This window comes from Triticum aestivum, chromosome 6A (genome assembly GCF_018294505.1).
Source record: "Triticum aestivum cultivar Chinese Spring chromosome 6A, IWGSC CS RefSeq v2.1, whole genome shotgun sequence".
Taxonomy (NCBI): domain Eukaryota; kingdom Viridiplantae; phylum Streptophyta; class Magnoliopsida; order Poales; family Poaceae; genus Triticum; species Triticum aestivum.
In genome coordinates this window covers 56,992,166-57,006,476 of record NC_057809.1, presented here as the reverse complement: position 1 = coordinate 57,006,476, position 14,311 = coordinate 56,992,166, and the positions used below count along the sequence as shown (strand labels likewise).

The 14,311-nt window shown below is 41.9% G+C and overlaps 1 protein-coding gene across 5 annotated transcripts; it reads left to right on the top strand.

Moving 5' to 3' along the window:
- The first annotated feature begins 1,368 nt into the window (after positions 1–1,368).
- Positions 1,369–7,144, top strand: LOC123131992 (beta-amylase 8). Of its 5 annotated transcripts, XM_044551735.1 has the most exons (11): positions 1,415–1,605; positions 1,638–1,859; positions 2,037–2,264; positions 2,636–2,710; positions 3,179–3,382; positions 3,798–3,992; positions 4,315–4,479; positions 4,888–5,148; positions 5,723–5,935; positions 6,025–6,247; positions 6,591–7,144. In XM_044551735.1, exons 2-11 carry the CDS (start codon positions 1,695–1,697, stop codon positions 6,617–6,619), a joined length of 1,758 nt encoding a protein of 585 aa, XP_044407670.1. In that variant the 5' UTR covers positions 1,415–1,605; positions 1,638–1,694; the 3' UTR covers positions 6,620–7,144. The 5 variants fall into 5 exon arrangements, with proteins under 5 accessions (XP_044407668.1, XP_044407666.1, XP_044407667.1 ...); XM_044551733.1 differs by having other exon boundaries at positions 1,369–1,859; positions 2,040–2,264; XM_044551732.1 differs by having other exon boundaries at positions 1,371–1,859.
- The last annotated feature ends 7,167 nt before the right edge of the window (positions 7,145–14,311 follow it).

Here is a 14,311-nt window from a genome sequence, read left to right as displayed (position 1 = left end):
CAGTTAATTATGAAGAACCGGGCAAAAACCATCACAAACACTGAGCGGCACACATAAAAAAACCCACGCACACCGCTCCAAAGAGGGCCTAGGTGAGACCGCACACAGAGTGTAGGGATGGCGATGATGACGCCTCTAAGGGAGGAGCGATGGCTCACCAGAAGCGAAGTACACACATAGACTAAAAATAAATGGCAGAGAAATGATGTTGGTTTGTGGTGTGACTTTCTCTGCTCACGATAAACACTAGTTTTGTAAAAAGTCCTTTGATCAAAATGAAAATTCAAGGGGGAAACTCCGCTCGGGTAAAAAACTTGGTCACCAATTTAGAGTGGGGACCCAACCGATCATAAACATCTACCATGTTACAACTCGGGCGTGCTACGCGTCGGTCGACGGATCTTTTAAAAAGATCGGCCTCCTTGCAAGCCATCCGTTTCTATCATGCGAGCCTTTAGTTTCTCTTCTCTAATTTCCTGCAATAATACTCTTGTTGCGTTTTCTCTATTTTTCTGCAACAAGACCTTTATTGCGAAACTCCTTCTTCTCTAATTTTCTGCAACAAGTTCTTGTTGCAAAATCTCTTCTTCTCTAATTTTCTATAACAATACCCTTGTTGCAAAAAAATGCAAACACATCTCTCGTTGTGCCTAATTTTCTGTAACAAGACCCTTGTTGCAAAAATTGCAACAATATCTCCGGTCACATCGCGCCCTAACACATACGTCTTTCGTTCCCGCTGTCCGCAACAACGTTGTTGTTGTTGTTGTTGTTGTTGTTGTTGTTGTTGTTGTTGTTGTTGTTGTTGTTGTTGTTGCAGAAAGTGGCTGTGGACATGGACCCATATGGCGTGATGATGTGGCTGTTGCTAGTGCTAGTGGTGCCATGACGGCGGCGAGGTAGATGGTGCTTCACGCTTGCATGGCGGATCTCGCCGGATCCGGTTGCCGGGTGGTGTTTGGCGTCGGAGATCCGACATGAATGCGCTCGGCAATGACAGCCTACAGGCGGCGGCGCTCGGCGAAGACCACCTACAGGCAGGGGCGCTCGGCTTGGCTGCTGGTTGCAAGTGCTCGGTTCGCAACGGACCATTTGTTTCGGTCAAGCCAACTGAACACAAGGGGTGCGTTGTAAGAACTGTACTAGGATATAGATTGCTTCTGAGTCGCTGGATTCAAATCAAATCCGACGGCTACGGAGGAGGTCGGCGCGCGCACAAACATCCGCCGGTTGAGCGATAGCGTTTCCCTTTTTTACTTTTGCCTAGCAAAATTTTCTAAATTTTCGTTTTCAAATCTCGCATGGATTTACAACCTTCTAAATTTAATGCTTGGTCAGCGGTGCCTCGTCAGCATTCCTTCCTCTGGCCTACACTCCAGAGTCTCCACTTCCTCGACCAGCGGCCGCGCCGGCAGCAGCTCGCGGTGCCCCTCCCTCCTACCCAGCGCTCGCAGATCGGCGCCGACGCCGCGGCCGCCGGGCGGAGCGCCATGGCCACGAAGCACCCCCACGGGGACGCTGATCCGTCCACTTCGCCTCCGCCGCCGCCGAGCCGCCGCCCGCGCGGCTTCGCCTCCGCCTCCACCCCCGCGGCGCCTCCTCCCCCGGGGCGGCGGCGCGGCGAGCGGGAGAGGGAGCGGGAGAAGGAGCGGACGAAGCTGCGGGAGCGGCAACGGCGCGCCATCACCAGCCGCATGCTGGCCGGGCTGCGGCAGCACGGCAACTTCCCCCTCCCCGCCCGCGCCGACATGAACGACGTTCTCGCCGCGCTCGCCCGCGCCGCCGGGTGGACCGTCCACCCCGACGGCACCACCTTCCTCTCCTCTCCCCAGCCCTCTCTCCCTCCCCCTGCCCAATTCGTACGTGCGCCCTCTCCAGTGTCTTATTGCCCTTACTTACCTAGACTAGAGATAGATGTTCGGATTTTGCTTGCTGGAGCTCTCCACTTTTCGTATGATAATGTTATCCCTTGCTCAATTGAAAACGTTGTGAATGAAAAATGTATTGATTTTGCAAGAAATGATTCGTATTTGCAGCAGGGTGCTTTCCAGGCTACTTCTCTGGAAACCCCAGTTTTTACCAACTCTCTGAACAGCTACGCCATTGGGACGCCAATAGATTCCCAGGCTTCAGCCCTACAAACAGATGATAGCCTGTCACCGTCGTCATTGGATTCAGTGGTGGTGGCAGAGCAAAGCATAAAGAATGAGAGCTATGGGAATTCAAGTTCAGCCAATTCTTTGAATTGTATGGGAAGTGATCAGGTGAGCAAAGTTTGCAGTTTGATTCGCTTAATGGATGCTTGTGGTATGCCGGTGTATATAAACCAGATAACCTTGGGATGTAGCATCGCCTATTTGCCATCATAACTTGGTCTTTATCAGCTCTTATAGCCTATAACCCATGAAGTTAGTTGACCGTCGATAGGGCTTAGAATGTTGTAGCTCCAGCTTTCAGTGATATTCTAATTGCACCATATAGCATTATTTGTATGGACCAGTAATTTATCATGTAATTGCATTGTCGAGTTCACTGATTCTTTGTTTGCAGCCAACTTTTCGTTTGGGCTTTCTGATTTAGCAAATCAAATTGGGCGACAACCTCATGTTTTTCTTTTATTGTTCAATTGGAGCAGCTGTTGAGAGCATCAGCAGTATGGGCGGGTGATTTCACGAAAACTCCATATATACCAGTGTACGCCTCTTTGTCTGTAAGTTCCTGGTGAACCTCTTGATCCCATATCTGCTATGTTAATCCTGTTTTCTCGCTTCCTGGTGAACCTCTTTACACTTGCACATGGTTTAATCATGTCATGTAATAGATGGCCAAAAAGGTTGAAGAGAAATGTTTAAGGGGGTTGATATAGTACTTTGCAAATCTGGTTGTATCTTTTTACCGGGTTTGCCCCTACTTGTGAGTCCTCTCATGGCTAGGTGCATGTGTAAGTGTGACTTGAATACTTAACATAGCACCAAAGTTCACGCGGATTCTCTGAATCTGACTGAGAACTAGAGAATCATACCGTATGCAGTTCGTTCTTTTTAAGATTATGCATTTAAAATAAATTGTAAGTTGAGAACTCTATGTTTTCTTTATCTTCCAACCATATATTCCTGAAATTTCGACATCTATAATCTATCTATCACACCATGCTTTAGCATTGTTGCTGTTGCTGTAGATGGGCATTATCAATTGTTATTGCCAATTGGTTGATCCTGAGGCTGTACGCGCTGAACTAAGGCATCTGAAGTCTTTGAATGTTGATGGAGTTGTTGTAGACTGTTGGTGGGGGATTGTGGAAGCCTGGACTCCTCAAAAGTATGAATGGTCTGGCTACAGGGACCTTTTTGGTATTATTAAAGAGTTCAAGCTAAAAGTTCAGGTTAGAATACTACCATGACTTATGGCATTTTCTAGGATGCTATTACTCACACATCTGACATTTTCGTACTTTTTTGTAACTTTATACACATGTACTATTGGTGGTTGAATTATAGCAAGTTACTAGAGTATACCTGGATCTCTCATACTAAAGCATAGACTTAGAAGTCATCCATTCATTGAATCCAAAGGGACTCAACTTTCTTGATTCTTGACATAACCAGAAATCTGACCTTCCAAAGCGAGGAAATAACATGACTAAACCTTTTGAGCTTATATGATAAATTTTCAATTATGAGCATGATGTAGCATTGCACGATATTTAAAATCCTTAAACTGGATATGCTTCTCTTATCTCCCTTGTTATATTGAACTAGACTTACATTGGCTAACAAGTGTTCTTCAACAAATTTAAGGTTGTATTGTCATTTCATGGGTCTGGGGAGTGTGGATCTGGTGGTGTGTTAATTGCTCTCCCTAGGTGGGTAATTGAAATTGCACAAGAGAACCAAGATATATTTTTCACTGATCGAGAAGGTAGGAGGAATACAGAATGCCTTTCCTGGGGAATTGACAAAGAGCGAGTCCTTCGAGGGAGAACTGGCATTGAGGTATTGGGTCATCCTTGGTAATTTTTCTTCTCTCCTCTATAAACCCTCCTTTAACATCTCTGTTTTTTTTAAAAAGCTGTCATTCTCCTTAGACGAGCATTACTTCGGTCTTTTCCTAGTGACATTTTTAATTCATTTAAAATGGTAGTCCTTTCTACACAGTTGTAATTGCAGTATATCTTGTTGTGATAGCCAAGAGCTGTCCTGTCATTCGATACATTGAACTTGCATTGTATCGCCATTAATCTTTTTCATATCAATTCTCTAATAGAAGGAGAGACATGTACACTGAATTATTGATACTTGATGAGATTATATGCAGGTTTATTTTGATTTCATGAGGAGCTTTCATATGGAATTCAGAAGCTTATCTGAAGAGGGTCTTATTTCTGCTATTGAGGTTGGATTGGGTGCTTCTGGAGAGCTAAGATACCCTTCGTGTCCAGAAAAAATGGGCTGGAGATATCCTGGTATTGGCGAGTTTCAGGTACTTACTTAAAACTCCAAACCTCTTGCACTTATTCAAAGAAAAAGACGTATTTACTTGAATTCCAATTTCCAAGTTCGAACCATCAAGGATAGGGACACTTACTCCAGTTACCTTGTTTCCTGATTCTGAACCCTTCTCATTTTATTCATTGGTCCTGAAGGAGTGTAAAATATTACTACCTTGTTATGTTGTTATTAAGCTGTGGTAGAGGAAACAAAAATGCACAGTAGGCACCTTTCGAGAACCATATAATGCTGTTTTGTTGGTATGTGGGCCATGACTTGAACTTATCTTTTGGATTGCACACATACAAAAATGTCGTGCTACATTTCTGTTATGGATGGCAGCATGCATAAGTTGTAAATGCATACATAATGTATTCTTTGTTGATTGCTTCTTCGACAGTGTTATGACAGGTATATGCAAAAGAACCTACGGCAATCAGCCTTGACACGGGGGCATTTGTTTTGGGCCCGTGGGCCTGATAATGCTGGCTACTATAATTCAAGGTCACATGAGACTGGCTTTTTTTGTGACGGAGGTGATTATGACAGCTACTATGGGCGTTTCTTCCTTAATTGGTATTCTGGAATCCTCATAGATCATGTGGATCAGGTGCTCTCACTTGCTACTCTTGCATTTGATGGAGCAGCAATTGTGGTGAAGGTATGCTATATCTTGGTACATTTGTTGGTTGGACCTTGAAGCATCATATTCTCTAATTTTTAAAGAAGCTTCACATGTATCCCATTTCTTGTTGTTCTCTGCCTCTCTAGTTTCCCATGTATATCACATCAAACTTTGCACGTAATGGGTATCCGTTAAGCTCTTTTTTCTTTATTTTATATTCTGGGTTGCACTTCTGTTCAAAGCAACCAATGATTGCTCAAAAACTAGTAAGTAATATAGCTTTGACAAGTTACGGGGAGTTGAATGCATAATCATGAAGCATCCCTCAAATTTAGACGAGACACGGTACAGAAGCTACTCAAAATGCTAATTATTAGGTCGACTATTTAAAAATTTCGGACAAAAAAGAGGCTGAATTTTTTTACTCATCGAACTTGTGAAGTACTGTAATCATAATAGGATATACATGTATTAAGTGGATCGCTTGCCTGGTCTCATAGTACAGCCTTTCTATATAGCATATATTGCCCTGATAAGTCCATGGAACTTGCCCCTCATATTTCTCTTGCCAATTCGGCTGTTTCATGACAAGACAATTATCTTTCCTCAGATCCCCTCCATCTATTGGTGGTACAGAACTGCAAGCCATGCTGCAGAGCTTACTGCAGGATTCTACAACCCTACAAATCGAGATGGATACTCTCCAGTTTTCAGAATGCTCAAGAAGCATTCCATAATTCTTAAAGTGGTTTGTTATGGCCCAGAATTTACAGTTCAGGAGAATGATGAAGCATTTGCTGACCCAGAAGGTTTAACCTGGCAGGTGAGAGATGTTGTAAGAACTCTCTGAAGCTACGATTGCGTGTTTAATTTTTTTCCGTGGATAATTTTGGTACACTTGAAAATTTGCAGGTTATGAACGCAGCATGGGATCATGGTCTATCTGTAAGTGTAGAGAGTGCTCTTCCATGTCTTGACGTGGACATGTACTCTCGGATCCTTGACACAGCGAAGCCGAGGAATGATCCTGACCGTCACCATCTCTCATTCTTTGCATACCGTCAGCGAACTCCGTTCCTTTTGCAGAGAGATGTGTGCTTCTCAGAGCTTGAGACCTTTGTAAAGTGCATGCACGGTTAGTACCAGTTTTTTTTTTCAGTTTCTAACTTCCTCATAGCACCATTATTCATGGTATCTTGTTGATTCTTATCAGTGAAATCATTATTTTCCTTTTTGGGGTCAATAGAATGATATGCATAAACAATGTGGTCATGGTGCAAACTATCAGTTTGAATCATATGATCTGCTCTGCTGTTACATTCAGTGTGGATGGGACTGATAAAAGGACATAAATCAAACATGTCACCATTAAGCATCGCTACCTTGTATCATCTATGCTGTTACTCTTCAAAAGCTACCTCTGCATTCTTCCTGGGAGGATTATTATCTGATAACTAAGTTGATGATTTTGTCTGCAGGGGAGGCTACCCAGAACTTTGTAGATTGAACTTGCTTTGGCGACGCATTCCCTGATATGCTGCAACTTGCGTTCTGCAAATTTCTGGATTCCCTTCGTGGCTATCGCAAGATTTAACTCATATTGCTGATTAACGCATTCCGGCCATCTCCGCCTTATGCTAAGGGTCAGCCGACCAGATGGCACTGAAACTGTTGTGCCGGTGGTGGGCAGGGATTAGTATCCCTTATCTGCGGTACAGGGCTGGTAGTTCAGCAAGTTTTTACCGCGGCGTCACCTAGCCTGGGCTGGAAGATGGAAAGAATGGCGAGGCATATATCTAATAGCACTGCATTATCATGCTCTTAAGATGCAAAGAAACCCTCTCCTGATTGGGTGGTAAACCATCTGTCTCTGAATTCTCGATGATGCTTAGACTTTGTTTAACCGAAACATCTTTCTAGATTGTGACTGAAATTTGAACTGTCCGAGCTGAGGTTAGGTCTGAAATGGTCGTTAATTTTGTTAATTATATAGTTTGTGGAGCCTAATTTTCTGGACTAACGAAGCCGATAAGCCATGGGTCATTAAACCTGGATTATTTTTCATTTTAGAAAAAAGTATTTAGCTTATAACTGTTTTTAAAAAGCATATTATTAGAACCCAGTTTTAAAATTGTGAAAAGGGTACATTGCTCAATTATTGGGCATAAATAAACTGGATAACTGGATGACCTGCCCAGCGAATGTGCAACTAATTGTGGTGCTTTTCCTAGAAGCTAAGCAGTGCAACCGCATATACAACATAACTTGATCTCCCAAGAACATTATAAATGGAAAACACAGCAAGAACTAAAGAACGTTTTAATTCAACTCCTTTTCTATTACACAACATAATGTACCACAAGATGCTTTTGAAGCTGGAATTACCCTTTGAAGTTTGAACATAACGACCGCGGCATACACTGAGTAGTAGAGGTGCAGATTGAAGGGTAAGATTGCTTCACGCGCTAGAGAGACAATTGGAGCTGCAAATGGATCCAAGAACAATAACCACTGCGACGTTGATGAGGAAAAACATAATGAAAACGAGGCTGTAATCTATGAGGAAGAGTATCAACAGTTGCCTGCCAATTTTTTTTTTTGATAACGACTCACTTAGCCACTTAGCAACAAATTGTATCACTCTATCCTATCATATCGGTGAAAGTTGCAACCTACTCTGATGCTTCTGTCTGACCATGGGGTCTTCCTTGAGAGGACTAGGGTAGAGCGCAAGAACAAGTTGGGCCTACATGCTTGTAGGCAGGCTCATCATGAACTTTGCATCCATCGATCAATGCAAAATAACCATGGTGTCCAAACCCTTCATGATTAAATAAGTTCCTTATCGCGTAATGATAGAGCCAAAGAGCGCAATCGCATTGTTGGCAGCGCCTTTCCTTGCAGACAAAGGACAACCATGCCCTTGGTTACCTCTCTAGCGGATGACCTCGGGTAGCTCAGTTATCTGAAGAAGTAGCCTGCCATGGTGAACATGAATATGATGAGCTCCAGTTTCTGGGTCTGGTGATACACATGATGATACTGATACACGGTAAAGGTTAACTATCCATAACCTATATCTGCCTAAACAATCAGGCAATTGCATGGACAAGTGAGAAATTCATAGGGGTTTGTGTTTGTGTATCCCAAATCTTCGGACACCAAGAAGCAAAAGGGTGCTGAGCACCGTGAGGATACCTCCAACACACATAGGACTTTTAAACAATAGTTGAATGCAAAGGCAGTACCCAACACTGCACACAGTTTTTTTTTACTCAAATGCAAAACCCAGCAAAGAAAACAAGGATAACATGAAAGTGACAAATAAGGTGTACTAATCAACCCTCAAGGATATTAGTAGAAATAAATGCAAGCTTTACAATGATGCATAAGTACATACTGACGAAAGGAGGGTACTCTTCTCTCTAGAGTTCATCAAAGTGCCTCCCTATACATGATTGAGTGATAGGTGCGAATTTGATGCGGAAAACTAAGATCGTTCAGTGAAAGGTACATGTTTTCACTGGAGTGTTGGCTTTTATTAAATTTCATTGGGTTTATCTTGTTTCATAGTATATCACATTTTAAGTTTTCATATAATATCAACAACATCTGAGCGCATGAATCTCAAGCACATTCAACAGTGGATCGATGCGCGGTATATAGCATGCAGGTTAGAAATCCACTCTCCCTTTTATTGCCATAATAAAGAAAGAAAAGGACACAACTTTGAAGATGATACACACCCAAATTGATTTACTCTCTTTTGATCTTAACCAATTATATATAGGCGAGTTTTAGTTTATGGGCCGGCCCTATCTTGTAGGGTGTTGTTCCATGTGCAAAATTGCCACTGTCTCAATTGTGGAAAGAAAGCGTACGACATACGATGAACGGCCATTTATACAAGCAATTCATACGAGGATGCTCATTTTCGTATGGCACTATTGTTGACCATTGCTTTGGGGTGGGGGGTTAAAAGATTTTTTTTCAAAGGTTGGAAAAGTTACTATGTCAATTCTTGCATCTATTTATAAGTTCCATATTTATAAACATATATAAATATCTATTGGAGTTTGAGTGGGTTTTCTATCCTTTAAGCTAAGCTAAATAAAATCTAGCAAAGTTGGGAACTCTCCGGTCATTCAAGCCTACCAAATCAATCGCCTTCATCTCCTTGATGTGCGTCTTGAAGTTTTCTGTAGCCCCCCACCCCCTTACCCTACCCAAATCACAGTGAGGGAGCTTATTTCTCTCGACCCTCATATCACATGGATCAATCTTCATTGATCATCAGTCTTTCTTGACCAAGCAAAATAAAATAGAAATAATCATGACCTTGGCCCCTCGAGATGATTTGAGATCGTGATTTGCAGGACGACCAGAGTAATAAGATAAGACTTTTAGTGGAGGGGCGAGATAGAGGGAAAATAGTTGAGGCAGTCCAATAGGAGGGAGAAGTATGGTGGCTATGTGAACCATGTGGTGCATGTTGTAACTCTGATTATCCATCGATAATTCCGCTTGTGCCTTCAAATCCATACTATGCAAAGAACCAACATAAAATGTGCAAAAATGACATCAAACAATTCCAAGACAGAGAAGTAAAGCGACGAATAACCTATTCAATCTGTGGCTTAGGGCAATCTGGCTTGGGTGGTATGAAACCACGTGGGTATGTTTCTCCTCTCATAGGTGACCTAACAATCCCTTAGTTATGAAGTTGGTCCTCTGGTAGGTCAACAACTTTGAGATCTATATCGATAGTTAAACAAACCATGAATTGTAACTCCATACAAAAATGGTACACTGGGCCGACATAGTTCATCAATACAAAGTTCATGAAAATGAAAATCGTTTTTATGTGTCTGATTTGGTTTTGCATTTAGGTGGTTCACATGCTCTTGTATATCGATAAAGCACAACATGTGTTCAACATGAACGGCCCATATATCCAATGAAAGTTTCTAATGAGAAGACACAAGAGCAAGCCATACTTTATATAGATACTAAAATATAGAAAGTATAACAACTACATGAAAACTAACTTCCATACTTAACTACTCTCTTGAAGTCAAATAACCGGATGCCATATTATGAACACTATTTTTGCCTCATATGAAATGCATTGGAGTACAATTGTTGTCTCTTCGAGGAAAACACTAAATAATTTTTAGTAACTAGCTTATAGAAGGTGTTCATGGCAAGGAATTACCTTCATAACATTACTACATTATTATTGGGATGAATCGAATCGATGCGATCCCATGTACTCCCTTCGTCTAGGTGTGTAAGTCATTTTAGGTTGTGCACCGCGATCAAGGCAAAGGGAAAAACGAGAGAACTTAATGTTTATTTACGAATTAATAGCATTGCATGCAATGAAGTGACCACTGCATGTCGTGTTTAATAATCTCAAGTCGTTGAAAGCATACACGGCCTACATTTTCTTATTGGTTGATTCCTTTATTTATGTTAAGAAACAAGAAACGAGATGAAAGTTAATGTACCATGCCTAAGTGTTTTGAGATTATTTGATTTTCGTAAGACGATTTATACACCCAGGCGGAGGGAGTACAATATTGTTCGTTCTCCAGAGTGGAAGCGACACTAGCTAGTCGACTAAGGGAGACTGGGGATACACGCGCATAGCCTTGCTCACTTGACGTGCTGCTCCCAAGTTATGCTCCACTCTAGGAGGCGAGTGAGCGCAAACGGAATCCTGCGCGGGATGGCGCTGCCTCGCGTGGCCTCCCGCTTATCGTCCTCGGCCTGCGGGCAGACGGAGATCGATGCACCGAATCGACCGCTGCCGATACGTTCCGCTACTGGTTTCCCTGCCTCTCGTGCCTCTCGTGCTTCTCTAATTCGAACCCCGGGCATGCCATCCAAGACATTTGTGCAGCAATAAAGGCAGGAGAGTAACCGGCTATCCTTGGAAGATTTCTGGTGCCTCCTATGCCTACTGCATATGCTTATGCCTGTCAAATTCAGATCCTTATTCCGTAGAGACACAACCCATAATACATGAAATGGCATCGGATACTTATGAAGCAAATATGTAAAATGAGAAATAAGGTACTCGGTATTCATCTTTAACCCACGGCTCAGGGAAGTCTGGTTCCTTATAAAAGGCTTGGGTGACAGGTGGCAACATGAATTCGTTTGTCCTCTGTTAGGTCAGCCCGCCAGATGGCACTGGAACTGTTGTCCCTGTGGTAGATACATGGCTGATGGTTCAGCAAGTTTTTACCATGGAATGACCTGGCTTGGACTGGACAAACTGAAAGAACGGCGTGGCATATATCATGCTGTAATAAGATGCAAAACAACCATGTCTTCTGACTGGATGGTAAATCATTTGCCTCTGAATTGTTGAAGAAGCTTACGATGCGTTTGGTTGGGACACTGGTAACGTATTCGGTGTTGTAATGAGAATACGATGTATTAGATCTGTTGGAATTATGTGTCCTACAGCTATATTCAAATTACTTGAAATTGTTAAATATCCGGAATACCTCATTGTGGAACTATACATGTATTTCTACATGGAATTGTTTTGCATGTTTAGCATGGAAAATTATCACTTGTTGGAATGTACTTAAGTAATATATTTTGAAGGAAGCTGGTCGATTATCAGTGGAATACAATATACTATTTATATTGAAAAGACTACCCGGATACACTGATAATTGAAAGAAGCTAGATCGTATAGTTAGATTACAGCCCTAATGTTGATCTACATAATTAGAGGAAATTACACTCTATTATGGCGCGTTGCTCACAAGCGCGTGCTCCGGGGACAAAACGGGTAGAATCTGTTAAACAGACAAATATGATCGTGGTTGGTAATTTGATCTGGACTCTATCCCGGAAACTAGTGAAAAATACTAAGAATTTTATATCTGTATAAGAGATGGACTCTTTTGGAAAGACAGTATAAGAAGGTCCCTACTCTCTATCCTCAGATATGCGATTTGTGAGCAGCATCACGAATAAGCGCAGAAAAATAGAGGGTAGACCACAACCCTAAATTTTTAACATTGGCATCGTGAGCAAGGTTCCGTCCGGATCAGCCTAATCCGCTGCGTACCCGATCCGGAGCACCAAACTCTGCCGCCGGATAGCCTCTGAATCCCGCTGCGAACTAGCATGAGCACTAGTCCTATCGCCCAGGTCGCTCGTATTGCAAACTCTGCCATCGCTCGCCGACTGGATCCAAGCTTCCGCATCCTGCTGCTTGCCTCGCCTCTTGCCCCGCCGGTTCGTGGGTGGACTCGTCCAGAGCGAAAAAATTCCGCTGCAGATTCGACTAGGGAAGCTACGCAGGAAGCAGCTGCGTCATATCCATCCAAGAGCAAGCCACGTGACGTGGAAGATCTAGAAGATTGGAAAGATATGCACATGCAATTTTTTGGTCACGTGGATCAAGGAAAGCAAGGAAGTCAATACAGATCGAACTCTATCCGGTTGTGCAGATTCTTATTTCCTCTGCGCACGGCTCGAGGAAGCATGTCGAACATGGGATCTTTATTACTACATGGTCAGATTCTTCGCGTGTATCAACGACAGAAAATCAAGCCTAGCGTTGTTAGTAAGTACTACAACACTGTACGAGTTATTCTACATCAAGAATCAATGAGGCTAGCTTGTACGTGGATATCGCTGCCGTGGTGCATTGCCTTGTAAATCCAGTCCACGATGAAAACTCTACATGCGCCCGTTGGTCTGTGTACTCGCCGTGATGAAGTTGCCACTGCTCCTAAATTTTCACTCAACGATTTGCCATGCTGACGCCTGCTACCGCTGCTACTTACATCGTCAGTAACAGTATTTTTCTCTGAAAATTACTGGAATTTAGTGGCATTAGTTGAAAGGAAAGACAAGGAATTTCTATTGTTGTTTACTATATGCCTACCGTCTATTCAACTGCACGGCCAACCGGCCGGAAGAACCACATGCATCTGTGCCATACATGCAACAGTATGAGGGAAGAGGTGCTAATATTTTCCCCCCTATCTAGTACCCTATTAATTGGTGTGTTTTATTAGATTATTGATTAATTGTCTGACTTGTTTGATTGCTCATCTACTACATGCAAGTCACAACAAGGAAAATACATCTACCCCTTGGAAGAAATTTAGTAGAAACTCCGGATTAAATCTGTGGATGGACTGCACGGAGCAAATGATTGCATATTGAAAATTGACATGATGAAATATTCTGCGGAAAATCATGCACAATTTGGAAAGGGATTTCATGCAGTTGTTATTATTGAGCATCACTTGTATATGGAGGAAGAGCAGTTACTCTAAGGACAAGAAAATTTGCTCTTCATTTGCCGGTATGTCTAATGATAATATTTGCACTATAGATTTATTTGTGGGTACTATTTTTCAAATAGTTGGATTATGGTGTTAGTTTATATACATCATTCATTGTTGGAATACTATAGCAACTTTATTGGCATGCAACAATTTCAAAGGAAAATTGATGCACTTTGGATTGGAAATTAATTCATCAAGCTCCCTTGTAGAGGAAAACTATTATTGTTATAGAACACTTTGTGCAACTTCAGTGGGAAGGTATTTGATTTATTGTTCTATCTTGGAATCTATTGACTATGTCATACTATTTGAAAAAGGAAGAGTGAAAATATTACCAATGGTAAAATTAGTGCATTATAGAATTTTGTACGCTTATTTGTTGATGATCCAATGAATGTTGGCAACCCAAACTGTTTATTTGGGGAAGATAACTCCACATGGAGGAATACCTACAATGGAATACATGCTTGGAATCTCAATATTTATGCCATGTACGACTTGGACACATATCTTGGAATATGATTAAGTGGTTCATTAATTCTGGAATTCTAAATTTTTATTGGGAGGACTATTGTACTGATGAAGCATATATAACGGTTATTTCTGGTTTACACGCCTTCTCTTAAGGTGGAAGGAGATAAAAAGTGTCACATCATTTTTTTTCTCTGATATACTTATGGTATTTTCTTTGCACTCCCACTCAGCATTGATGATTGCACTTGATATGTTACGTTTATACTATTTCAAAATACAAGTCGAAATGTTTTATTGTGCTAGTCACATGTTATACTGAAGTGGAAAATCAGTTGATTAAATAATATCATAGTTTTAACAACTGATTGGTGGGGGGAAGTACACTTCAGGAATATATC